This window comes from Dermacentor andersoni, chromosome 6 (genome assembly GCF_023375885.2).
Source record: "Dermacentor andersoni chromosome 6, qqDerAnde1_hic_scaffold, whole genome shotgun sequence".
NCBI classification, from domain to species: domain Eukaryota; kingdom Metazoa; phylum Arthropoda; class Arachnida; order Ixodida; family Ixodidae; genus Dermacentor; species Dermacentor andersoni.
In genome coordinates this window covers 160,828,184-160,856,159 of record NC_092819.1, presented here as the reverse complement: position 1 = coordinate 160,856,159, position 27,976 = coordinate 160,828,184, and the positions used below count along the sequence as shown (strand labels likewise).

General features: G+C 47.2%; 1 protein-coding gene and 1 non-coding gene across 8 annotated transcripts in view; one reads left to right on the top strand and one right to left on the bottom strand.

Annotated features, from left to right (window-relative positions):
- LOC126523458 (solute carrier family 41 member 1-like) overlaps positions 1 to 27,655 on the top strand; it is a 440,647-nt gene extending 412,992 nt beyond the window's left edge. For all 7 annotated transcript variants that reach the window (XM_050172069.3, XM_050172067.3, XM_072288873.1 and 4 more), the window contains 3 exons: positions 5,893 to 6,176; positions 20,600 to 20,825; positions 27,316 to 27,655. In XM_050172069.3, coding sequence (XP_050028026.2) covers positions 5,893 to 6,176; positions 20,600 to 20,779 — 464 coding nt within the window. In that variant the 3' untranslated portion in view covers positions 20,780 to 20,825; positions 27,316 to 27,655. The remainder of the gene's footprint in view (positions 1 to 5,892; positions 6,177 to 20,599; positions 20,826 to 27,315) is intronic.
- Positions 1,920 to 1,992, bottom strand: TRNAL-CAA (transfer RNA leucine (anticodon CAA)). Its single transcript has one exon. It is a non-coding gene; the product is annotated as a tRNA-Leu (tRNA).
- Positions 27,656 to 27,976: the final 321 nt, after the last annotated feature.

Here is a 27,976-nt window from a genome sequence, read left to right as displayed (position 1 = left end):
TTCACGCAAAATATATAAATTCGCTCTGGGGGTCCCCATACGTACTTCCACTGAAAGGCTAATACTAACTGGCACCTTCAACACACTTACTGAACTCACAGAAGCCCACCTCACATCCCAATATAGCAGACTTTCTAACACCGCAACAGGTCGACACATTCTACAAACTCGTTCTATTACTCCGACAACCATCATCAAAGTTAAATACACCATTCCACATCACATACACGAGAGCCTCTGCATCCCCCCACTTCCTAAAAACATGCACCCTGTGCACCACACACAGCGCAGAGGCAGCGAGCAAAGGCTCTGCAAAAACAATTCTCCACCTCAAAAGACGTGCTCTATGTTGATGCCGCCGAATATGGGAACAGAAATAATCATTACGCAATATCAGTCATTAACTCTCACGGCCAGGTCGCTGCGACCGCCTCCATTCCTGGCTCTTCCTCGGAGGAGGCGGAGGAAGCGGCCATAGGCCTTGCCCTCACAATCCCAAATTCATCAGTTATCGTTAGCGACTCGAAAGCAGGCATACATAACTTCGGAGCGGGCAGGGTCTCTAAGCCAGCCCCTTGCCCCCTCTTGGCTCATCCTTTCCATCAAACTGTGGCATTAATCTGGACTCCCGCGCATGCGGGCCTTGCCGGAAACGAGGCGGCTCATGCCAGTGCCCGAGGATTTACAGTCCGGGCTCAGGCATCAGATGTGTCGGACCTCGCCACGGAGGAAACGCCGTTTACAGGGTGGGATCGACTTATAAGTTACCACGACATCTGCACACACTACCGATTAGACCGTTTAATCTTTCCGCCACTCCTGGGCAAATCCGCGCGTAGGTGTGAAGTTCTGTGGCGACAGCTGCAGACTAGCACCTTTCCCTCCCCTTACCTCCTCCACCGCATTCATTTACCTCCATTTACCTTTCTCCATCTTGTAAATTCTGCGTCTCTCCCAAAGCAGACTTAAACCACATCCTGTGGGGGTGCACTAATCACCCCCTTCCCTCTTTGCTCAAGCAATTAATATCTAGTGAGGAGCAGTGGGAGGCTGCCTTCCGCAGCTCGAGGCCCGACCTTCAGGAGGCCATCCTGGAGTGGGCTGAGAGGATAGAGGAGGCCTACTTTAAGTAGTTCCTCCCCCCACCCTCTAAAGCGTTGCCCCCTTCGCTTTAAAGAGGGCTAAATAAAGTTTTTCATCATCATCACCTGTTATGTCAACGAATCTGCCACAAAAAAAAAGAAAGGAAATCGAGATTGAAACTCGGGACCGCTACGTGGCAACCCGATACGCTACCGCAACGCTTGCCGAACCATTTCTCCAGTTGTATTACTCACTGCCTTAAAGCTGTTCGGACCTTTCCCACAATATTTTTGTTGATTTCAAGTACGATTGTTGGACGATTCTGCTCTAACCTTTTCTCTTATACCGTATATAATGCCTGGAGCCACTTCTAAACTCATATTTCGTTAGAATAGCGAGCCCTCCGCCGTGATAGCACTGATGGCCGTCAAAGTGCGCTAAAGCTCGTAGCATCTCCCGCTTGGTCATACATAATTTCATCTTGGACATATGATGATGGCAAGGTGTGCGTTTCTGATAAGCAGCCGTGTACGTATTCTAACCAGCGTTCTCTGAAGGTAGCGCGAAGCTTCGCTGAACGTGGTTGCGGTAGAGTTTTGCCCTCATGGATCTGCCATGTCTTGAAGACGACAAACTGGGTTGTTCGCGCTTACTTCCAATGTGGCTTTCAACGAGACAAAAGGGGGTTAACCGAGGGGCCTGATTTTCATTATCCATATCATAGGAAGCCAACAAACACTGACACCGAGGACAACATGGGGGAAATTACTTGTGCTTAATGAATGAAATAAGGAAACGATAAATTAATGGAAATGAAAGTGGATGAAAAAACAACTTGCCGCAGGTGGGGAACGATCCCACAACCTTCGAATTTTGCGTGCGATGCTCTACCAATTGAGCTACCGCGGCGCGGTTTCCCCATCCACTTTCTTGGGTATTTATGTTTCCTATTACCCTGGGAGTGTTCCTAATAGAACCCTGGGAATGCGAAGATTGTGAGATCGTTCCTCACCGGCGGCAAGTTGTTTTTTCATCCACTTTCACTTCCATTAATTTATCGTTTCTTTATTTCATTTATTAAGCACAAGTAATTTTCCCTATGTTATCCTCGCTGTCAGTGTTTGTTGGCTTGTTATGATACGACTAAAAAAAATCGGGCCCCTTGGTTAACCCCTTTCTTCTCGTTTATTACATAACGAGAATCTCGAATCCGGCAACATTGATGCCTTCAGGTAGCATGTGTTGACTTCACCCAAAAAGATCACGTTCTCGAGACGCCTGCGGCAGAAAAAAGGATGTTCCACGTCCGCCGCCAAGGTCTGTGAGTGGTGGCGCTGGCCAACGCACCCTACACTCTACAACAGTAGGGTTCACATGAAGAAATTGGAGGTGCTGCAGACACAACCCCGCGAAAGGATGCCATTTTTCCTCTCCATTCATAATTGTCGAGCTATCACCCGCTGAGAAGGGCGCCAAGATCGGTGCACAGTCCCTTTTCACGGGTTTGCACAGTGGATGTGTTTGTCACTAGAAAAGTAAGCAAGAATAAATTGCGCAAACACACATGGAACAGACGAGGACAAGGTCGCTTGTTCGAGACAATTCGCAGCGAGCGGTGTGCTATTATTAGTTCAATGCTCGTCGCTCAGACATCTGTGCAGTGAATACAGCTAGAGCAACGGGCGATAGTTGGCGCAATCTGATAAGGCATGAAATGATGTCTTTGATTAAAGCTAATTAGAACGCAATGATTGAACGCGGCATCACTCTGTACCTTGCCGACGATTGCGGTTCAGATTGTGCATTATCGGTGATTAAAGGTGCAGTCAAAAATCATTTGACAGCAAGAGGCATGATTATCGGAGTCTGTAGCCCATCTGGCAACGCGCGCTCAATGTATATTGGCCTCAAGCACCACTGCTGAAAAAAAGCGGTGCTTCTGTCGCTATGACGTAGAAGTGACATCACGTGAATCACGTTCGTGTCTTTGCCGCACCCAACGCTGCTCCCTGGCTGTGCGGATGAAGCATTGATTGTAGTTTTGTAGATAACGTATTTCATTCCCAAGGAAGCAATTTAGCTGCGCACTTTTGCAGCATGGTGCAACTGCCGCGATGGCCAAGCGGATAAAGCTTTGCGCTGATAAGCCCGAGGTCGTGGGATCAAATCCCGGCCCCGGAGGCCGCATTTCGATGAGGGGGAAATGCGAAAATGCCGGTGTACCTCGCATCGGGTACAGATTAAAGAACACACGGTGGTCAAAGTTGATCTCATCATGAGGCACGCGTCATAATTAGATCGTGATTTTCGCACGGAATACCCCAGAATTTCATTTAATTAGGAAGGTTTACTGCTCGGTGCCGCAGCGTCCGACGTATTCGACCGAGCCCGGTGTGAGCTTTTTACGCGTACCCGAAAACGAAGCGGCAGTGAGATGCTTGGCTGATTAAGTCAGTCAAAACAAAGTAACGTGGTCATCGTAAGAGTAGAGCAAGCGATGCACAAAGAGCTTGTAGCGTGCTCGCGTGACATCGGTCGAAATACCCTGCGCAGAGATGCATGCGACTTGGATGCGCGCACATGGCAGAAGCGCCGGATTGAGAACACAAAAATAGAAGTGGTTGAAGTTCCTTGTACTATAATAGACTTTCATAAATTAGTGTCCCGCGATAATGCTAGTTTAAGTTGACAGCCCAAGACTGCCCAAGAGAAAATATGGGAACAGGGGCGCTATAACTTAACGCTATTCCGAACTGTACTTATCCCATTTATGCAATCATCCCTGCACGATTGGTATAAAATATTTCGGGCTGCCACCGCTTCGCCTGTCTGTCAGCCGACGTCACGCAAACCGCGACAACACCCCATGTTATATGATGTGTGCACACTGAATGTGCATCATTATACCGAAGAAAAGAAAAATAATTATTCCCAATTCCACGCACTTTTTTTTGCCATTAGTTCTCCGCTATTGGTCAAAAGGCTTCTGGCTGCACCCACTACGCCTTTATGTCACGCGACATCAAAATACCCGGAAAACTCACCACGTCAAAGTACGTGTGCACATTAAATATCCGATAACGTGCCGAAGAAAACTGAACTTTTCTTTTTGACTAGCCCTAGACTGCCCTGTTCTGAATGGAAGATGTCTGACGATCACTCTGCCACTGGCTGCACGAAGCTGCTCGAGAGAACAGATTTATTTGCGTACAATAAAGATTTTTACTTGGCAGTATAACGTTGTCTAGCCCATTTGGCATGTATACGACATCGCTCTGGCGACACTTCTTCGCTGAGGACTCCTTTTAGTGACATTTTAAACCTTCCGTTGCACGCCGCAGCAATTTTTGGACAGGCATCGCAAACTAAGCAAGGGGATGCGGGCCAATCCCAGATGCCACTCTCCTCTTCCGGCTGTTCACTACGCTCGCTCGGCCCCACCGAGACGCGCTACATTTCTGCGTGCTCCTCGCCTCTTGTCAGCCACTTGAATAAGAAAAACGTGTTCAAGTAGGCAATGCTATTCGTTTTGCATTCAAACAAAGGTCACCTCCTATCAGAAAGAAGAGCGTTTGGGTGATCCAATCGATAATAATATAATAATATATATTAATAATTTGCCTCGTAGCACATCAACTAAAATCACACGTTGTGCAAATGATTGTGTATTATAGACTCTAAGAAATAGCCCGGAGAAAGCGGGAGTGTATCAGAGAACGCAGGGAAGTAATTTCACTTGCGGAGGCTTGACGGGGCGAGTGGAGAGGGAGTCTCGCTATGCAATGGAGCCCGTCTGCGGAAGTCATGGGTTGGTGGCACTGAAATATTTATATCCCAGCTGTTAATGAGCGGATTTGAAAAACTTTTTGCGGCAGAACGAATCCTAGAGGACACGTAACAACTGCTAGCGTATAACCAACATTTTTATGGGGCCTGGTGAGGGGCCCTTCAAAAGCACCTCTAGTGCTGTGCGCATCAGTCAGGTCATCTCACGCGTCCTGTTAAACGGTCAGCCCTAGAATCTGCGATATATGGAAGAACGGGGCAACTCGTGTCACAAGGGCGTAGGGCGTAGATCCGGTGAAAACGCTTGAGCTAAGCTCTGTGACGCGATTCTGCAGCACCTCTTGTGAAATGCTCCCTGTTCAGTTCTAAAACGATAGAATTAATGCGGATGAAGACACCGGTACAGCTATGGCTTCTTTCCTCTACAACCGGCTCTTACATTATAGAATTGAAGGCGGAAGTGGTAGCTCCTGTCCTGAGGGGTATTCTGTAAGTACCCACCTTGTGGACATGCTCATTTCGTCTGCTGCTGAAATGCTGATTGGCTGGGGCCACCTGTCTCCTTCTGAAGCGTACCCCAGCCTATCCAATCAGAACTTCAGCAGCAGCCGAAATGAGCATTTTCACTACGTGGACACTTACGGAAAACGTCCTAGCCCCTTACGCTGTCTTGTGCCAATTTCTCGATGAGCCATTGGCTTGGACGTCTACCAGTGAAGCGAATTGTGAAAACACTGCGTACTAGACAACAAGGAGTCGGGAAGCGACAAGCACTACGCAGCAAGAGCGGTTACACTTGTAGTCTGAAAGCTACCGGGGAAGAGATGAGGAGACAGAAAAGTTCAATGAATGCGAGCGTGTCGCCTGCGCTGAAAGTTTAGTCGCCCTTGACCGCCTTTGCGCTTCAGTATTTAGGTCATGCACCACCAGCTACCTCATTATCCATCGTTATATTGCGCCCGTGAGATCGCTGGCGTCGTGGGTCACGCCGCAATCGAGTAAGCCAGTTGTGACGTCTCGCAGCCGTGGGCGGTAACCTGGCGGCCATCTACTGCTGCCGACTGTCGACGTTCCTGAGCCGGCGCGTGGACCTGGGCGTGCTGCCACCCGAGGACGCGTCCCGCTGTGCCAACCCGCTGGTGCTGTTCGCCGGTGCCTCCGAGGTGGGCCGTGTGGCGCGCATCCTGCTGCTGGTGGTCATCCCGGGCCAGCTCATCTTCCTCACCGCCACAGACTTGCTGCGATACGGCACGTTCAACGTGACACCCCTGTTCGGATGTCTCTACGTACTCGTCGCACTCGTGCAGGTACGTCGGGCCCATCCATCCATACGGCCGTATCAGTCGCCGACGCTTATTATTTTTTTTAAATATTTTATATGAGTGGTAATGTAATACGCAGGGCATATCACCGATTGGCCATTAGAGTTAGAGTGGGTGCCAAAGGAAGGGAAGTGCAGTAGAGGACGGTAGAAAATTAGGTGTATTGCTGAAATTACGAAATTTCCCGGCGCACGTTCAAATCAGCTAGTGCAAGACAGGAATAATTGGAGCTCACTGGTAGAAAACTTCGTCCTGTTGAGGACATACAAATAGAACGATGACGATGATGATGTCTGGCAACCCTTACGACAGCAGGCAGGCTGTGCGACGCGAATATTTTCTAAACAAGTTATACGCAAGAAGACAGACATAACGATCCAAAAGGGGTCGTGAACCACTTTTTGTATAACAAAACAAAAGTGTATAACAGCTGTGTCTTACCAGTACTCACGTACGGGGCAGAAACCTGGAGGCTTACGAAAAGGGTTCTACTTAAATTGAGGGCGATGCAACGAGCTATGGAAAGAAGAATGGTGGGTGTAACGTTAAGGGATAAGAAAAGAGCAGCTTGGTGAGGGAACAAACGCGAGTTAATGACATCTTAGTTGAAATCAAGAAAAAGAAATGGGCATGGTCAAGACATCTAATGAGGAGGGAAGATAACCGATGGTCATTAAGCGTTAAGGACTGTATTCCAAGGGAAGGGAAGCGTAGCAGGGAGCGGCAGAAAGTTAGGTGGGCGGAGGCGATTAAGAAGTTTGCAGGGACGAGATGACCACAATTTGTACATGACCGGGGTAGTTGGACAAATGTGGGAGAGGCCTTTGCTCTGCAGTGGGCTTAATCAGGCTGATGACGAACCACTTTTTTACGGAGTCGAGAAAATGAGTGGAAGTAATCCCATTAGGATCTAAAAGAATGTACCAGTTCAATCTTGTTGATTTTTAGTACCAGATGATCTTTTCAGACGGCAACTGCATTGTCAAAGTTTCGTGTGTTGCGCTTTATTCTGTCAAACACTAATGATGGCATGCTTTAAAATGTACGCTGCGCCATTATGGGAGCAAAACCTGATGCAGGTTATCAAATGTACGTGTTATATTTTGCAGCTTGATAATTCAGAAAGGCTTGGATTGAAGCGTCTTTACGCAAGGGTGCATAATCTAGTGATAGAAAAATTAGCATTTTAGTGGGAAATATTTTTTTGCTGGGAGGTGTTTACTATTCAATTGTGTAGCATCATTTCATCATGTAACGGGGAAAAACTTTGTTGTGTCTTTCAGAGGCACGTGCAATAAAAATATATTATTTGTGCAGATCCAGACGTGATATTTCACTATGAACGCAAGCATTCAAGACTAAAGCGTTGAGCATTCGGTTCAGTGGTAGTTGAAACAATCAACAGACTGGTTGCATCACCTCCAATGACAGTCCGTTCTTGCACTACAGTTCGGTCGTATGATTCGCTCGGAGACATCTATGTTAGAATTTTGTGACCTTTCAAGAAATTTGGTCTACGTCCGTTTCCCCAAGTGTGTGGCCCTCCTTCCATTGCATGATTATCTCATTTCGATTGGCACAGGAACATATATCGCCTTTGTTGTTTTCTGCTTCCTTCCACATAGCTTTAAATTTGTAATGATATTTTGCATAAATCTGTTTTTAAATAATGCTCATATGACATCTAATTGGTTTTTTATTTATCAAAATTTACTCCACTGCTCGCTATATTATGGACTTAGAAAATAAAGAGCATCACCATTTTTGTCGGTAGCAAGAAAGAAACCAGGACCAATAATAGCAGTGTTGATGTAATACTTTATATATTTATTGCCTGCAGCCGTCCCTGAAGCTTTTGTAATGAGCAAAAGATATTTTGTCGAATTAAAGTAAAAATCCGTCGTATGTGCTTCAAAAACGTGCACCTCCTCTAGCATACACGTAGGCCCTTCGTAATTACAAGGTACACCTGCATTCAATTTCTTGCGACGCTATAAATATACATTGTGCATGAAATATCATGAATTCACAGTTTACACCATTCTTTTCTACAACTTACGCACAAACTAACTTTGAGAAGCATATGTCATGCTTGGCAAAAAATAAAGATGCATGCACAGCAGCACCTGCTATGTTGATCACTTCTCGGAAGTTTGTTGATGAATAGGTCAAATACATAATGAAGCTGACGAAAAACTACAATGTGGTCGTCTTGGCAGGACCCTTCTTAGCAGAATTGCATACCAAGGAACACAGGATGTTTCTTTGTTAATCGTTTATAGATGGATATGGCACTGTCCTTCTACAACTACGCTCGGCACTAATGAATTCAAATCGGCCGTTTCAAAAATACTCTGCAGTTAAAAGTTGCAATTTCGCCTAAAAGGCGAAGCAGCGGTTTCGAGAGCAAATTCAAGTAAAGATAGTAGATTTATCGGCCGACTAAACTTGGGAAAATTCGCTGACTAACTGAGTTAACAAGCATGATGTCAGCGCGCACAAGCGAACGGGAATACGTCACACTCGATGAGCGTACACACTCGCTGTCAAAACGCTCGTGCGAGCAAGCGCGGCAGCAGCAGCGAGCGAAGTGACCTTTGTGCGGGCTATCGCAATCACCCCTCGAGCGGTGTGAACACAGCGCGCACAAAGGTATGAGCCGTCTGCAGATGCCTTTCAAGATACGACACGCAGGACCGCGTGCGGCCGCGCAAAGTACGCAACTATTGGCGGAGTCGAAGCCGGACCCGCCCCCCCCCCCCCCCCGGCCCTATCCCTCCCGCTCTGCCTCCCTGCTGTGCTTCATATATGGGGCGCGATATTGAACCGCGATCTTCAGTTCCCCCTGCGCCCGGTCGAGAAATGCGCAGTTGCTGCTGGAGCACAACAGCGCTCCCCCTCCGTCCCTCTCTCACATACCCCCCACGGTCGTTCGTGAGATGGAAGATAGAAGCACAGCGTTTGCTTTGTGCACGACCGAGCTTGAGCTTCATATGCTCCAATCTGGCCATGATATGTGGTGCGGACTGACTTTGTCCCGCACCAGCTTAACCGTCGCATACTAGCCACATAACTTGCGCATTTTGAAGCGCTATTAGTCAATACGAAGCGAAGTCTGCCAAGGCGTCCTACCAGGAGTGAGTACGCGCTGGCAAGCGTGCATGCGGTATGACCTCAAGTATCGCGTTGTTATAGGCTAGCTGAGTGTTCAAAAGTAGTCAAAATTAGGGGCACCCGAGAGCTACGGCACCTATAAGCAAGGTGCCAAAGTTCAATCCCTACGTGAACGGCTGAGTGCGAGCAGACAATAGTCGGCTTCTTCCGGTAATGGGGGAGTATTATTAAAATTCAAAAGGACATTCTCGCTTACTTCAGCCTATTTATTAAAGTGCGTCAATAAATATGCACAGCGACAGTAGGAATCAGCGCACTGATCCGAACACCCTTTCGGTATGAGGTGCTTCTTGGTATGTGCAAAGGGGTAATGAATCCAGGGCTTACATTTGGAAATGCGGTTCTTTGCTTGAAGAGAGGGGTACAACCATGACTCCATGGCAACCAAAGGTTAGTGGGGCACCTCGCCGTGGACGCTCACAGGAAGACTGCCGATCAGGCTGTGCGGGGTGATGTGGGCTGGGGAAGGTTTTAAATTAGAGAAGCTCAGTGTAAAACTGATTTTGAACATCCACTAATGAATATGAATATGAACTGGGTTGCTAGAGGGTTCAGATATTTGTTCAGAAATGAAAATTTGTAGGATGCTTAAGATTCGTCTTTAAGAGTGGACACCCACCGCCACCCCTGATAGCATACAAACATCCCTGACTGCTTTTCACGGCAACTGCAGCTTATCCAATCGTAATGTTTTCCTGGAAATGCTGACGCTAAAGATATGCACAAATGCGAGCTTTCTGGTTCTTGTTTTTGTGTGTCCCACCCCAAGGCGGGCGTCACCGCTGACGCGGATGCGAGCGCCATCTGAATGGTGTCGCAGCGAATTGAGCGTGCGCGCAGGTCCTACTAGGATAGACCTCAAACAGCAGCTGGACAAAGGATTTGTTGGACAAGGGGTTTGTTACCGCGTAACATAATTACGTTTTCTCGTATCTTCGAAGTACAAACCGATTGCTATCATGTCTGTAGTTACAAATCGATTGCTATCTTGTCTGTAGGTTGCGTGTAAATTGTACTTTGCGAATGTTATAACTAATTTTACTTTGACAAATAAATTAGTTCAATAACGCACTTTCAATACGTGGAGGGCCTACAAGATTGAGAATGTATGCTTCATACGTGCGTGCGCACGTGACGAACATGTGCACATAATGTATCTGTCCTTAATGCATGGGTGCTCTGGCCGTTTATCTATCGCCACAGCATGTTCTGCGACCGTAATCGATGATATCGCACACTGTCGAAAAATTAATTCAGCGACGATTACGATACTCCGCAATGCGAATTTTCAGTGCAGCTGTTTAGGTGTTCTCGATGCTCGATATATTGTGGCAAAGAACATGATTCTGCAAGACAGTGTGCTCTCGGCGGTGACGCCGAGTCTAAGGTCGGGCAGCTCATTTATTAGCAACGGCAGACGAAGCATTTCAAACGGTTCCATCGCTCATTGTTCAGAAAGAAAGCGTGAACACGGGAACGCCTTTCTCACGCGGAGCGCATTCTCTAGCGGCGGCGGCGCAGGGGAAGTAGCGCATTGCCAGTTGGTCCAAAACCTACGCCAGCGCTTTGTTTCCATGGTATCCGCCGTCGAGCACGTCTCGTGCGGCACTCCGCTTTCCTCCTCACTTTTTCACCATATTCTGCTCAGATTTCCATCCCATGCTTCCGCTGCACCATCCTTCTCCGCTCTCCGCCCTCGCCGTCTTTCAACTCCCGCTGTGCTCGGTGTTGGCTGCTTCATCCTTCCCTGTGCTCGTTCGTTTGGTTTCGTCGAGGAACGCAGAGATTCAACGCAGGAACGGGTGCCTAGAACTGCGCTCTAAAACGGTACCGCCACTTTGTGTACGCGGTCACACAGACCACAAGCGACTGCTGCAAAAGGGCTTCGTCCTTAAGTTTCCCCGTAACAGCATTGTTTTCTCGTATATTCGAATTACAATCTGTTGCTATCATGTGGGCAGGTTGTGTATAAGTCGTACTTTACGAATTTTATGATGCAGTCTACATTAAGAAATTCAATTAGTTCAATAACGCACTTGCGCTAGGGGGAGTGCCTACAAGAATGAGGATGTGCGCTGCACTTTTGCACACGTGTGTGCGCGCGTGACGAACATGTGCACACCATTCCATCGTGTCCCTCCCGCAAAGGTGTGATCCGTCGTTGAGTACGCTACGATGGGCCAGCGCCATCTTCCGGAGATCGCAGCCGGCCTAGCTGGTCGTCTGCATCGTGAGGATGGCGTTCCGTTGACCCCCCCCCCTCCAAAGGCCCACTGCTTTTACGTCAGTGCGCCGACAAACGCCTTAGCTGAGGACCTTATAGACGCCATTGAACAGATCACAGGACTGAAAAGCTTCAAGTCCTCGCTGCATGAAGGTGCAACCAAGATCTACACAGCGTTCCCCTCAACGGCTTCTGCAGCCAAGCTCTTGGCATGCGGCAGCTTTGTCCTATATGGGGAATCAGTACCAGTAGTCCAGGTAGGTGACGTAAAGGTGACAGACTTCAGATGTACCTTGCTTGCCGGAGACGCTTCCTTAGCCGCTGCGTTTTCTCCGTACGGCAAGGTTCTGGAAATTCAAGAACAGTCATTTAATGGAAGAGAACATGTTAGTAACAGCCTGCGGATGGTCCGCATTGAAAGGCTCAAGACTGTACCTAATTTGAAGACAGTGCACGGCCACCAAAAAATGTGCGAAGACACAGGCATGACCAACGTGTGCTCCCGCTGCACCGAAGAAGGCACGTTAGAAAGGCAGGCAACATGCTCGCTGTGCGAGGTGTGAAGTTTTCGGCCATGAAATAATAGCGCCGGCAGCGTGGGCGCAGGACACCATGGCGGTTCACGAGCCACGTACAGCAGGTAGGCCTCTGTTGAGGCAGGCAGAGGAGACAGAACATGAGACCTTCGACGGCCAACAAGCGACAACGCCCACCGAGGAAAACAGTACTGGTCCCGATGGTCCAGCACCAAGTTTCACAACGGAAGAAACCATTTCAACCCGGATTCAGCGTCCCTGTGCAGTGTGAGCCAGCATCCTTCAGGTGATTCGGAGAGTACAGACATCGCAGTGACTAACTGCGAGAACAGGCCGCGGTCTGCCATCCTACTCGGAATCAGCTGTTAGACCACGCAACGCCCCGGATGGGGAAACAAACCCGCGGGCCCGTTGGACACAGGCACAGGATACAGTCACTGGGTAAAAGGAAAAGACAGTCCGCCGTTGATGTGATTGGCGTGCCGGCAGACCCGATGCGACTGAGCCCCATGTCACACGTCGTCGCTCAAGGTCGGTAAACCAGACTTAAAACGTTCTCCTCCTTCGTCGACTTCAAGTGCCAATGACTCGGCGATTTCCAATAAGCAGGCGGCGACTAAGCAGTCGCGCGCCCCGGGCCCTTCTGGATTCCATACCTCTGCCAGCGGACGTTCTATGACCCGTCGTTTGCCGACGGGGTAGGTACTTTTGCGTTAGCTCTCACTCTGAAGCTTCATCACTCGACTGTGTGGGGTTCCAGAAAACCTGACAAACAAAGAAAAGTGATGCGCTTCGCCAAACAAAAAATCCGTAGATTTATTCCTTCAGGAAGCGGACTTGTTCTTGCGATCGAATGTCACGGCTCTTGAGCGATGTAACTTGCCGAGTTGTGATTTTCATTTTTTTTTCCTTGGCATCTTCGCGTAGCTCCGGGGTCGGTGTAGTCAAACTGCATTCTGCCCACATCTATGCGGTGTTTAACACTGTTGACTGTAAATGTTGCGTCCTAGTCTTAAGGTGCACACTTGGGGGCTTGCGCTTGCTTGTAGTGTGTGTATACGCTCCTACGAGGAAATGATGCACGAACACGTGCTTTAGCTCGCTGTGGCCTTATCTGTTGAATGACTGTGCTACCACTTTTTGCGGCGATTTCAACTGCGTTGTAGACAGTCTGATTGATGTTTTGGGGGCCAAAGCAAGCCGGTGGACAACACGCGTCAACTGTCGTATATATTTGATGACTTAAACCTACATGATGCTTGGGTGCTTAAGAACAGGGTAAGGTTTCCTGCAACTTGGAAGCGAGGAAGAACCGCAACTAGACTGGATATATTTTACACCAGTAAGAATTTAATACGTGCCGTCGCAACGGTCAGAATTAGCTTCTTTCGTGCAGACGCGGGTCACATTTCACATCATTAGGTTCTAATGCTTTCTATGAGCGCACCAGACCCTCATTTTGAAGGCGAGCGTCTCCGAAGGTTAGATGGGGCAGTACTGATAGACCAAGAAGCCAACGTCTTGCTTCGAGCAAAGATTTCCAGTACACTTGTATACGGAACGACACCGCCTTGCAGTGAGACAACTTAAAATCAGTGTGGCAACACTGGGCTAAAGAAACGGGCCGGAAGGTCAATGTAAGGCCGGTATCATCATCAGCAGCAGCCTGGCACCGGCCACTGCAGGGCAAAAGTCTCTCCCATACTCCTCCAACTACCCCGGTCATGTGCTAATTGTGGTCACGTTCTCCCTGCAAACTTCTTAATCTCTTGAAGAAAAGAGCGCTACGAAGACGCGGACTAAAAGAGGAACATGTACGACGGACAAGGCGCTTTGTCCGTCGTGCATGTTCCTCTTTTAGTCCGCGTCTTCGTAGCGTTCTTTTCTGCAAGTATCCAAAACCTACTCGCCGACATCAAGCTTCTGCTTCTTAATCTCATCCGCCCACCTAACTTCCTGCCGCCTCTGCTACTCTTCCCTTCTCTTGGAAACCAGTCCGTAACCATTAATGACCGTCTGTTATCTTCCCTCTACATTACATGCCCTGCTCATGCTCATTTCGTTTTTTTTTTTTATCTCAACTAAGATGTCATTAACTCGCGTTTGTTCCCTCACCCAATCTGCTTTCCTCTTATCCCTTAACGTTACACCCATCATTCTTCTTTCCATAACTCGTTGTGTCGTCCTCAATTTAAGTAGAACCCTTTTCGCAAGCCTCCAGGTTTCTGCCCCGTAGGGTAGTACTGGTAAGACACAGCTGTTATGCACTATTCTCTTGATCTATAATGGCAACCTTCTGTTCATGATCTCAGAATGTCTGCCAAACGCACTCCAGCCCATTCTTATTCTTCTGATTATTTCACTCTTATGATCCGGATCCGCCCACTACCTGCCCTAAGTAGACGTATTCCCTTACCACTGCCAGTTCCTCGCTACCTATCATAAGATGCTTTTATCTTCCAAGGCTGTTAAAGATTACCTTATTTTTCTGCAGATCAATGTTTAGACCCACCCTTCTGCTTTGCCTGTCCAGGTCAGTGAGCATGCATTATAATTGGTAATTGGTCCCCTGAGTTACTAAGCAAGGCAATACCATCAGCGAATCGCAAGTTACTAAGGCATTATCAATTAACTCTTATCTCCAATTCCTCCCAATGCAGGTCTCTGAATACCTCAGGTATACATGCTGTGAATAGCATTGGAGAGATCGTATCTCTCTGCCTCACGTCCTTCTTTATTTGAGATTTTGCCTTTCGTTATGGAGGATTACGGTGGCTGTGGAACCGCTATAGATATCTTTCAGTATTTTTACATACGGCTCGTCTACACCCTGATTCCGCAATGCCTGCATGACTGCTGAGGTTTCGACTGAATCAAATGCTTTCTCGCAATCAACGAAAGCTAAATGTAAAGGTTGGTTATATTCCGCACATTTCTCTATATCTTGATTGATAGTGTGAATATGGTTTACTGTTGAGTAGCCTTTACGAAAACCTGCCTGCTCTTTTGGTTGACAGAAATCTAAGGTGTTCCTGATTCCATTTGCGATTACTTAGTAAATACCTTGCAGGCAACGGACAGTAAGCTGATCGGTCTATAATTTTTCACGTAATTGGCGTCCCCTTTCTTATGGATTAAGATTATGTTGGCGTTCTTCGAAGATTCCGGTACGCTTGAGGTCATGAGGCAGTGCGTATACAGGGCGGCCATGAACAGGCCTGGAGTGCGGCCTAATCTCCGTGACCAGAACCGGTAACGTACTCCCTCGCCATATCAGTATTGGTCACACTGGTGCAGTACTTGGCCACAGCCTCCTCTATGAATACAGCAATCAAACCCCGGCCCTCAGTTCCCAGCAGGTGCGAAGCAACTGACTACGGCGGTGGTGAGACCTGTGACGCAGCAAAGGCTGTTAAGAGTCTCTAGATCCGGGCAGGCCCCCATTGGAATCTGAACCTGGCAGCGTTTAACGCTAGAATGTTATCTTGTGAGGCGAGTCTAGCAGTGCTATTGGAGGAATTAGCGGGCAATAAATATGATATACTAGGGCCCAGTGAGGTTAGCTGACAAATGAAGCATATACAGTCCTAAAGCGGGCACGTCCTGTGCTACTGGGCTTGGCGGAGAGACGAGAACTAGGATTCGGATTCCTTATTAATAAGGATATAGCTGGTAACATACAGGAATTCTATAGCATTAACGAAAGGGTGGCAGGTCTTGTTGTGATTCCTAATAAGAGGTACAAATTTGAGGTCGTACAGGCCTACCCGCCCACATACATTCATAATGACCAGGAAGTTGAAAGCTTCTATGAACACGTGGAATCGGCGACGGGTAAAGTCAAACAACATGGGCGACTTCAATGCCAGGGTAGGCAAGAAGCAGGCTAAAGACAAGTCAGTGGGGGAATATGGCATAGGTTCTAGGAATAAGTGTGGATGGCTTTTAGTAGAGTTATCAGAACGGGACAATTTGCGGATAATGAATACCTTCTCCCGCAAGCGGGATAAATGAAAGTGGACGTGGAGGAGCCCGAATGGCGAGACTAGAAATGAAATACACTTCACACTCTTGCGCTAACCCTGGCATCATACAAGATGGGGACGTGCTCAGCAAGGTGCGCTGCAGTGACCATGAGATGGAAAGATCTCGAATTAACCTAGACTTGAGGCGGTAAGGGAAGAAGATGGTACATAAGAAGCCGATCAATGAGTTAGCGGTAAGAGGGAAAACAGAGGAATTCCGTATCAAGCTACAGACGAGCTATTCGGCTTTAACTCAGGAAGAGGACCTTTGTGTTGAAGCAATGAACGACAGTCTTATGGGCATCATTAAGGAGTGTGCAGTAGAAGTCGGTGGTACCTTCGTTAGACAGGATACCGGTAAGCTATCGCAGGAGACGAAAGATCTGATTACGAAACGCCAATATATGAATGCCTCTAATCCTACAGCTACAACAGAACTGGCACAACTTTCAAAGTTAATCAACAAGCGTAAGACAGCTGATAAAAGGAAGTATAATATGGATAGAATTTAGCATGCTCTCAGGAACGGAGGAAGCCTCAAAGCACTGAAGAAGAAACGACGATTAGGCAAGAATAAGATGTATGCGTTAAGAGACAAAGCCGGCAATACCATTACTAATATGGATAAGATAGTTCAAGTGGCTGAGGGGTTCTATAGAGATTTATACAGTACCAGTGGCCCCCACGACGATGATCGAAGAGGGAATAGTCTAGAGGTATTTCACATCCCACAAGTAATGCCGGAAGAGGTAAAAAAAGCCTTGGTAGTCATGCAAAGAGGGAAGGCAGCTGGCGAGGATCAGCGGATTGTGGGCAGATTGTTCTAGAAAGGCTGGCACCCGAGCTAAATGAAACGCCCTGAAGAATCAGGATAGTAAACGCGCGGGATGCCTTGACCCCAACCGCAAGGGAATTTCACGAAAGAGTACCGGCAAGTTAACATCTTTATCTGTGGCTGACTTCAGCTCAGATGGGTAATTCGTACTTAAAGAATAATCTACTTCGAGACGGACCAGAATTGACACGGCTGTTGAGTTGGCTGCGCGCACAAGACGAAACCAGTGCATTCGTGACATCCGTGTTCCTACCGGATGGTTCCGTCTCTGAAAACGCCTCTGACATGGAGAGTATTCTTCGAATACTTCTCCAATGTCTTCTCAGAGAGCAATACTCCTTACTGAGATTTACTGGGAAGGATGTTAGACACTCTCTGTCCGAAGGCTCCGAAGTTACCAACTTCTGTTAGCGAAGGTCTCGTATAGCCTGCTGCACTTGTACAGGTGCAGTCTGCGTTAGGTGCCATGAAAGGGTCGGCTCGCGGTCCCTATGGTGTATGCGAACCGAATTCTCCAAATAATTTTTAGCGAGTTGGGCGGGATCATTGTGGGACGTAGTAGTGCGCTACAAGACTGTGTAAGGGCGTCCGACATTAATGCGCTTTCAGCCCGGTGTTTTTCGTCCTCTGCATAGACCCCTTTATTCGAGTGATATGCGCCGATACGAAGATGGCGCGGCCTACCACTCTCCGGGAAAATCAGTGATAACGGTAGCAATGTATGCCGATGACGTGACTGTTTATCAGAGACCCAGACAGTTTGTTTCATGTGTTGAGGTTACTTCGAGGAGTATGGAAGCATATCGGGGGCAAAACTGAACATGGGCGAAAGCAGTACTTTAGTTCTTGGCGATCAACATGCACCGGGCATGCCACGCGACCTCAATATAGTAGGAAAGATTAAGCTTTTAGGGGCAGAGTTCGATCGATCTGGCGTCGCACCGGATGTATGGAAACTGCTCGTCTAAGAAGTTATAGATGCTATTCAGAGGCCAAGACTCTTCAATTTATCTTATGCGGAGAAAGTTTATCATGTTAAGCGTATTTTTCATGCGCATTTCTTTTTGTTGCACGTGTTCCACTAACTCGGAGACCAGTGCTACCGGCCCTGAACTGTGCCGTTTTTTTTTCTTCTATTATGGCGGCACATAGCTTCTGCAGAGAAGTGCCCTACGGCTACCATGGCGCCTCGGGGGCGTCAACCTGCCCTGTATTGAAATGATGTCGCTACTGCTTGGCCCTAAAACACTAATTTCTATCTTAGATGATGTAGTACAGCCACAACGCTGCTCAACATGTATTTCCTGCGTCCATTTCGGAGGGTACTAGTCTCTCGTGCGCTGAGCAATTTGTACCCGAGTGCTCAAGACACGTCACAGTATCTTGGTCTTCCGGGAACTCAGCGCCGTCAACCCCAAAGTACAGCCAAGAGAAGTAGCGCCAGCGCTTCTCTGTGAAATGCTCGTATCCGCTCGGTCCACCTCGAATAGCCCGCCACCGATGGTTGCCATGGTTGGAATTAACGTAGAGTAGGCTCCTCAAGAAGGTAGCAGACATGCAGAGGGAAAGGGCATGTAGAATCCTGCCTACACTAGAACGCCTACAGCGCTGGGGGATGGTTCAACACTCCAGGTGCCCGAATGCGGCCACACGGAGACGGCAGCTAACGCCGTCACGAGAGTTGTGTGGTAGCCAAGACTTTCTTGTCTCTCGTGCACCGATGAATGCTCAGTTTATGCGGGACCTTTGTCAACGAGGCACCTTCGGAAAGCCGGTCCTCGCCGCAGGGGAATATGTCCTTTGGCGTAACTGTTGCAGGGCCGTTCGCGGTCGCTTGCAGCTGTAGTGGCCTTTGATGGCTCACTTTAGGAGGATTTCGGCAACACGCCGAATCGGTAACACACGGTGAGGTTGAGTTCCTGCGGCACTGGTCCTGCGAATTTGTAGTTCTAGCGGAAGGCACAGTTACACTGGCTGTGATCTTGCCTGATGTGGAAGTGTGCCAATTTGTCTCTACTTACGGGCTGAACAACAGTCACCCTTTGATGTCGGTGCTATCAACACACGTCTCTCTTTGTGGACTGTCTGTGTACGCTTGGTACGGTTGTGAAAGTGTGTAATTGTTTTTGTTTGTATGAACTAAGATAAGGCTTCCCATTGTACGACCTTCACAGCCACGCTGCTCTGAGCTGTTATAGTTCCCTGTGTTGACTTTTGGTTTCCGGAAATAAATTTTCTTTTTAGCTATTCTTGATGCGTTGGCGCGCTGCCAGTTGTATCTGTCATGCAGAGTGTGCCGCGGCCGTGATCAGCAAAATCGCAAACACTGTCGAAAAAACGGCACCGCCACCCAGCGGTCACACAGAGGAACCTCAAACGGCAGCTGGAAAAGGCTTTGTCTTTCAGTTTCTGCTTAGCAGAATTGTTCTATCGTATATTCAAACTACAATCCGAAGCTGCATCATGTGTGCAGCGTCTATGTAAGTCGTATTTTACGCATTTTTGACTAAGTTTACTTTTAAACATTCATTTAGTTCAATGAGGCACTTCCGATTGGCGGAGTGCATAGAGTAATGCACCAGTACACACGTACGGGGCAGTACTCACGTACGGGACAGAAACCTGGAGGCTTACGAAAAGGGTTCTACTTAAATTGAGGACGACACAACGAGCTATGGAAAGAAGAATGATAGGTGTAACATTAAGGGATAAGAAAACAGCAGATTGGGTGAGGGAACAAAAGCGCGTTAATGACATCTTAGTTGAAATCAAGAAAAAGAAATGGGCATGGGCAGGACATGTAATGAGGAGGGAAGATAACCGATGGTCATTAAGGGTTACGGCCTGGATTCCGAGGGAAGGGAAGCGTAGCAGGGGGCGACAGAAAGTTAGGTGGGCAGATGAGATTAGGAAGTTTGGAGAGTGAACATGGCCACAATTAGTACATGACCGGGGCAGTTGGAGAAGTATGGGAGAGGCCTTTGCCCCGCAGTGGGCGTAACCAGGCTGCTGCTGCTGCTGCTGCTGCTGCTGCTGCTGCTGCTGATGATGATAGAATAATGAGGATGTATGCTTCACTTCCGCACACGTGCGTGCGCAAGTGACGTACGTGGTGATTGTGCTTGTGTAGCATCGGCAACAGCTTCGCTGTACACCCACTTACACAGGGTGGAATCCTTTGCTTTTCTGGATGTACTTTTCCTTTCTCTGTGTCCTGCCTCCCAATTATTTCTAGTCATGCTCTCCCGTGGCTTGCATAGTCTTATAAAGTGCCATGTACTAACTCGCCCAACAAACCACCCTTATGAACTATACTCTACATCGTACACGCGAAACTAACGGACCAACACTCATATAACCGAACTGCCGCCACGCGTAAGTGGGTATTGGAAATGTCCAAGTAGGGATTTCCGCTGTCAGAAGCCATGCCATCATTGTTTTTTGTTCTTGCGAGCATGCGTCACAGACTGGCTCCCGCGCCTAGCGTCGTGCGAGAGCCAGTTGATCGACAACAGTAGTTTCTGTTTTCCTCTCTTCAGTGGTAAACCTCCGCCTGTTGTCGATCGCGAGTGATGTGGCATTCGCGTAGATTTGAGCGCGTTTGGAACCCGCAGGTGGCCATCCTGTTGTTCCTGTCCCGCTCGCTGGTCTACTGGCTGTGGTGGTGGCGCGTGGACCCGGACAACGCGGCCATCCCCTTCATCACGGCCGCTGGGGACTTCACCGGCACGGGGTTGCTGACCGTCGCCTTCTTTGCCCTGGAGTCCGTCGGGGACCCCGCCGTCGCCGGTTGACGGCCCGCTGGGCGGGCTGGCTGGCACCACACGTCGCTTGTACTCGGTGCGTGTACATCGGTTTCCTCCGAGAAGTTTATGACCGCAGCCAGTAAAACCGTGGAACACTATGTTGTTCGCATATCCTAGCACAGGCTTGCAATCCGAATACCAGGCTGTGAAAATATTCAGCTTTTCCAAGATCCCGTGGTTCGTACACTTTTGACGCAGGCTCTATAGTTTTGCGTGGCTGTGGCAAGGTGGCCACTGCAAACAACCTACGAATATTGCTCATCCACATCGTCCCAAACAAAACACAAGTGCTCACCTCCGGCCGCCGTTGGAAGGCGCGAACTGCGCATGCACCTAACACCGCATATAACGCTGGTGTGACAATATACAGCAAGGATAGGCGGAGCTTTCATTCTTCCGGTTTCCCGCTTTCCGAACGTCATATATATATATATATATATATATATATATATATATATATATATATATATATATATATATATATATATATATATATATATATTGGGCACTTGAAGAAACTTCCTGCGACCTCAAAGAATGCAGCGCTGAAGCGACGGCGTTATACGAGTATATACAAGACCTCAGAGTAAGAGAAAGTTCTATATCACAGCCTGGGATCTCTCGGTGGTTTGATCTATCTTGGTGTAATTGTCGCATACTTGGCTGTCATTAATACTGCTTCGTCCTTCCGGCGAAACTGCATCTTCTCTTTCTGTCTTTTTCTGTGAGTCCGGGTATAAGCGCTGCTGCGCATGACTATTATTCGTTCTGATTTCGAGTGAATCCAGCTTGGCCTCATTTCGCTTACTGACTGAATTATAGAGTGTTCCCCAACTATCATTCACGAAACCCCAAAAAAGAGCAGTTGCGTTATTCAAAGAAGATCGACTGCATATTGTTGCCAGTAGAGTGGAGTAGCCGCCGGTAACTATTTCGTTAATGAGATTTATTTATTTATTTATTATTTATTTCTTTACAGAATGCCTGCATCACCTCGAAGGTATTATCGCAGGGGGGTCAGTAATAAATCGTGCGCAGAAATAAGCGAAGAATGTGTAAATTAAGGTAACATCAAGGTGGGAGCACAGAATACGTGAACATTTTCAAGTGCAACAGAAAATCAAATCAAAATTAGGACAGTGATGCGTTGTCACAAGCACACACGGAAATAAAAATCGTGATTATCAGATATTGAAACACATTCCTCGGGTAAAAAATTTTAGTCTGTCACATTTTGTGGAAAAATGATTTGACAAAACGGTGTGTACTACACTTGTATTCTCGCGCCTTATTCGAGATTTATTTATGTAATTGTCATTAATTATCTAACTCGAAAAGTACTGTCCTAAAGTATCATTGAGGCATTTGTAGGCACCCAAAATGACATCTAAATGCGGTGTTTTCAGCGACGTACTAATTGCGTACAATTTTTTCCGAGTGGCAAAGAAACCTCACGAAGTATCAAAATAACCACGTGAGTGCGCTCCCGCCCGCATGGTAAAGCAGCGGCCTCAAATAAGCTGTTTAAAAACAACTGCGCTGCCTGTCGCGAACCCGAAGAGGTAGCTCATAACCTTGATAATGGTGCGGAAGGAGCACTAACAGCAGGTTCTGCGTTTCGCCAGCTATTCCTTCCGCTCATTTCTACGTTACATTTATTATCCGTCTCTCAAGGCCGACTGATCACATTGATAACAAAAGCCCCTTGATAACGCGGCCGAAGCGCCGCGCTGACTACGCACGAAGTGCGAAAAGCAATGCAATAGGCTCAAAATGTTTCAAAACCCCGGCATTGCTCGTACCGCATCGAAAGAGTGCGCTCGAAGGTATATCTTCCTCCGGAAATTTGTTTAGGACTAAAGCCAAATTAAAGTGACCATTTTATTTTATATGAAAGTGGTATACGTGCTGCAAGAACAGGTTCATGTTAAAAAATAAAAGCGAAATAAACAGATCGGGAAGTGACCAACGTGTAAAGGCGGAACCGGTGTCTTCAAGAAAGTAAATATACCATTTCTAAATGAGCCGAATTGGCAATCACGATGTCTGCACAAAAAAGAATGAAAGAAAACATCAGATTTCAGCGTGCCCGTATTATCTTTGAATTCGTAAGCTCCGTTGTACTGCAGCTGCTGCCTAGAGAACATGCTCAAATAGGTCTCCTTTTGCAGATGCCCAGTACTGTGTCCAATTTATCACATCTTCAGTGGCTTCCTTGATGACCTATGCGAGAATTATACGGCAGATATCCGTTATCCTTGCCTCGAACTAATCTGACTACTAGAGAGAGCTCAGGTGACCTACCTGGCCAAATTACAGGTTCGTCCCTTCCATCTATTGCGTATAAAAAGCCGCATCCAGCCAGTTTCGTGCTCGGCGGCTGCTGTGTATGGGTGCCCTATCTTGCTGATGCCACACAAGTGGAAGAGGTGACAGTGGGACTTCGCTGAAAAACTCATCCACCACTCCTTCGAGGATTTTGGCCACGAAACCCTATCCAGTTAATGTGTGATCGAAGAAGATGGAACCGATTATAGCACCGGCGCAAATTTCGCACCTCACATTCAACGACCACTGGTACTGGTGCGGATTGCGCTTTACCCAGTGTGGATTTGAATCACTTCAAAAGTGTGCGTTATGTTTAGTTTATCTGGTCTGCAAAAATTGGCTTCATTCGTGCGCAAGATGTTGCTTAAAAAGTCCGGTGACTAATCGGCTTTTCTGAGGACCCAATTCGTGATAATTAGACGATCTTACAGTTCCCTATCCTCCAAGCACTGGTGCTGATTAAGGGGGTACTGGTGAAAGACCGTCATTTAGAATCCTCCAAACTGATGACTTGGAAGTTGGTGCCTGGGCAGCCACATCTCGCACGCTGGCATTAGCGCTTGAGGCCATAAATGCCAGAACATCCGTGCGTAGGCTGGGACTCAAAGATGGAGTCCTCCGCCGCTGTTTCTTGAAGCTGCCGGTTTGTCTCAGGTTTTCATAATTTCTTATGATAGTCGATGCCTTTGGTCTACCGCCACATTTCCATGATTGATATATATATATATTGGCGGCCTTCCTCTTGTTGCCATTTGCAGATGCCAAGGCAGGGATCATGTTTACATTCTGCTCATTAGAGGAAGAAATGGCGACTGCGACGATACAAAATGCACCTTTAAACCTTTGCACTGACGTGGTCATTTCGCTTTCGTGGTGATAGGTTTTGTGGAAAAAAAAAGCATTCATGCACTTTATCTAAGCTAACACAACAGCTATCACAGCTTGCTTCCAATAAACACCAAACGCGACATGTTACTTCGGCCGGGGCGCGGCAAATAAGGCACCAGCTCGATCATGACGCTTTTCCTTATTTCCTCTATCTCGTTCTGGGTAACTTAGAGGGAGTTTGTCGGAGGGCGCTGCTCTTTGATTCGGCTGGGAGCTCAGTCACGTAGTATTTCCATATTTCGTGGGGTTCATTTATCAGTCGGAAAAAATTAGTACGCAATTAGTTCATCGCTGAAAATAAGGCAGTTAGATGTCCCTTGGCTGTGCCTTCAAGTGCCTCATTGACACTTTGATAATTAGGTTAGTACGTCGCGACTTAAATAATTACATACAATTACCTAATTAAATTTCAGCAACGAAAAATTAGTGGCAGCTACTCCACTGTACTGTAAACAATATACGCAAGGTTTTCTTCGAGTTGCTCTCTTTTTTAATCTCGGTGCACGATAGTTAAATGGGACACCCTGTATATATTTATCATCTTTGCATGCAAGTGACCATGTTTCCATCCTTAATAAGTGGTGTAGATATTTAGAAATGTTTTTTTTGTTAGCCGTTAGCATTGCTTAGTGCTATGGCGTCTGAATTTCACACGCCATTGATAAGACTCTACCAAAGGGGTCGCTGAAGTCTATAGGTTGTCTTTCTTTTCATGGTCCAAAAAGCACGCAAAGCAAATCGAAGTGTGGTGAGCATATCGCAATAAATTCATTCTCCGGGACTAGGCGATCCATATGTTCAGAAATCATTTTTATTGGCTACATCGATCTCTTTGAAAAATATAATAAACTCTGTCCTGTGCGTATCTTTATGTGTATTGTGTATGTGCATGGTGTTTACAGTATAAATTTAAAACAAAATGAGTAAGTGACAAAATATGGACGACGCAGCCGCCGCCAGTACTTCTAATGCACGTGTCCTGCTATTGTCAGGATTTCCAGAAATAAAGCAAAAAGTATGGATTAATACCTGTGCACGTTCGTGCCAACAATGATGCAGTAAGCTATAAGCGCCAATAAAATTTTAAGTGAGATGGTCTAAGAAAGTCAATAGAAACCTTAAATGACGCGGGTGACAAAGCTCTGGTAATGGCACTTAAGGTGTGTGTGGGGGGGGGGGGGGGGGAGGGAGCGGCATCGGCATCGCCCGGTGGGTGTTCAGCCACGCGCGGAAAACTCCGGAGGGTGCTCGCACCTTCGCGTTTGGCCGATGTATTGCCGCACGACAGGGGCAGTTCATACACGATATTGTGTGCGGCAAAAAATACATCGGCCAAACGGGAAGATGCGTGAATGATAGGTTGCGTGAACACGCAAATAATGTGGGAACTGGAGGAGTGGGCTATCTGGCTTTTCACAGCAGAAAGCATGGGTGCAGTCCCATTCACAATCAGTGCACTGTGATAGGAAGAAGCCCAACGCAAACAACACGTGAGGTTATTGAAGCGGCGAAGATCGCTAGATCGAGGAACGCTTGTGGTAGCGCGCCTTCAATCGATCTTTCAAAAAATTCGATTTTTTACACGTGTCCCAGAGGGTGGCTTGATGTAGATGGCATTTTAATCTTGCAATTACAAAAAAATGTTTTGCCCATGCATGGTCACTGTTTCATCTTCGATGTCATCTTAACTTTCCATTACACATGTCTTGTTGCTGTCTCATTTGATTAGAAACCAGTACATATGCGCATGCGTACGCTGTTGTCTGTTACCTATATATATGTGTACCGCTTCGTAGAATAAAACAATTGTTGGAATTTAGCGCTGTGTCCGCGTCGTACCTCTGTCTCTCGTCCCTTTTTGTGCGCTAAAAACCTAAATGTTATGGAATACCAACATGCCCAAACCTACGCTCTTTCAATATATATAGCTTCTACTAACAGTTGTAACGCTGATTCCAATAACAGCGCGATCGCCGCAATGAGAGTCTACGCAGCTTTTTAAATGAAGCACGATCACGACTCATTCGCAACATTTCGCGTCGGCTTAGTGGCATTGTAGTTAAGTACAAATCTTATAATTTCGCTCCCATTTCTAATAAACGAGAAGAAAGGGGGTTAACCGAGGGGTCTGATTTTTATTAGTCACATCATAAGAAGCCAACAAACACTGGCACCAAGGACAACATAGGGGAAATTACTTGTGCTTAATAAATGAAATAAAGAAACGATAAATTATAGGTAATTAAAGTGGATGAAAAAACAACTTGCCGCAGGTCGAAATCGAACCCACAACCCTCGCATGCGACGGTTGTGGGTTTTCATCCACTTTAATTACCTTTAATTTATCGTTTCTTTATTTCATTTATTAAGCACAAGTAATTTCCCCTATGCTGTCCTTGGTGGCAGTGTTTGTTGGCTTCTTATGATGTGGCTCACAGTTGTAGTCACTTAGTGGTGCACATACATGTAATACTTTTCCCGACCAGAAAAATTAAATGTTTATTAGTGGTAAGCGGGTTATCTCCAACATTAATTGCACCACCCTCTATATCGTTTTGCAATCGTCAAGCCTACTTTACACTATTTTCTTGCAAGTAAATTTCATTACCACTTTCTAGTGCAATATTATTGTTTCTTTAGGTATAGGTATAGTTTAGGTATGGGACTGTTTCTGTTCAACGCACTTTCAGCCTACCAGAGACCACTCAGATGACATCGCTTCAACAGCATAAAAATAAATATATTGTTATAAAAAAGGAATACGCTGGAACGCCTGTGAAAATCTTATTGCGCCTTTGTACGTTTACCCTCCCTCAAACATTCAAATATGTAGGTAACCGTGTTTCAACTTTAAATAGTTTTCGCGTTACCTTAGCTGTGCTGCTAATTATTTTTTTGCCTTTTGGTCCATGTACCCGAAATGTACTCTCCTATTTGTGAAGAAAACATTTCAGTGCCATTATACTTGCAAACCTACTAGTGACTACTTTCACTGTTTTGAAGGCACTCAACGGCGGTAGGTTCCACAGTAACCTAGTTTGGTTCTGAAATCAAGTAGTCATAATTGTTTTTCTTTTGTTTACCAATGGATGTTTCTTGTCGTGCATCATGAACATTTTTTTGCATTCCACCGCAATCGGAATGCGACCGCGACGGCCGGTAGCTTGTAAGCTCGTGATCAGCAGCATTGAATAGATTTTGAGCACTCCCGGTGGGTTGCTTCTACTGCTTGTAATCCACCGGGTTTGCTTTATCAAGTGACCTGTATATCGAATATCAGAAACATTGCCTCGCATTCTTTTCCGCAGGCACCCGAGACCGGCTTAGCCGCAGCGAGGCACTCATGGCTGCACACGGCCGCAGAAGACGCTCGCCGGTCTCCCTTCCGTCCTTACATATGAGACAGCGAACCGCCGCTGTCGGAACGAACCCTGCCCCCTGGAGGGTCCTCCCACCGTCCTTAAGCTCAAGGCACCGAGAGAAGCTAGTCGACGTAGCTTGCCCGCCAGGGCTGCACCTGTCCACGACATGCCGGCCCTGGGATGGGAACGCAAGGTCACCTCACGAAAGCAGGAGCTGGGCGTCTCCGGGTTTTCAGTTCCTTTTCTTGATGACTCCGAACAGCGCAATAAATAAGTGTCCACAGCAGTCAACGCGTTGTAATTTGTGGTGACGGCTGAAGGCGTAACGTCTCTTTCCCTCTCCTCCAGTCTCAGTCTAACTGGCTCCTGACAGTGTGAGGTAACGTAGCCCAAAAGCAAACCTAAACGCTCGGATGATGCTACATGAAAGGGGCGATAGAAGGTATCGCGTCAGGGCCCTCAGGCAGATTAAGCATACAGATGTCCCCTCCACTAAAGTTTGCCGAACGTTCATCATAACTCGGTCTGTCCGCAACGCTACTACGATGCGGGACGTTGAGACATCGTCTGATTCGTGAACACTTCGGAGCACCTGACTTCCCTGATC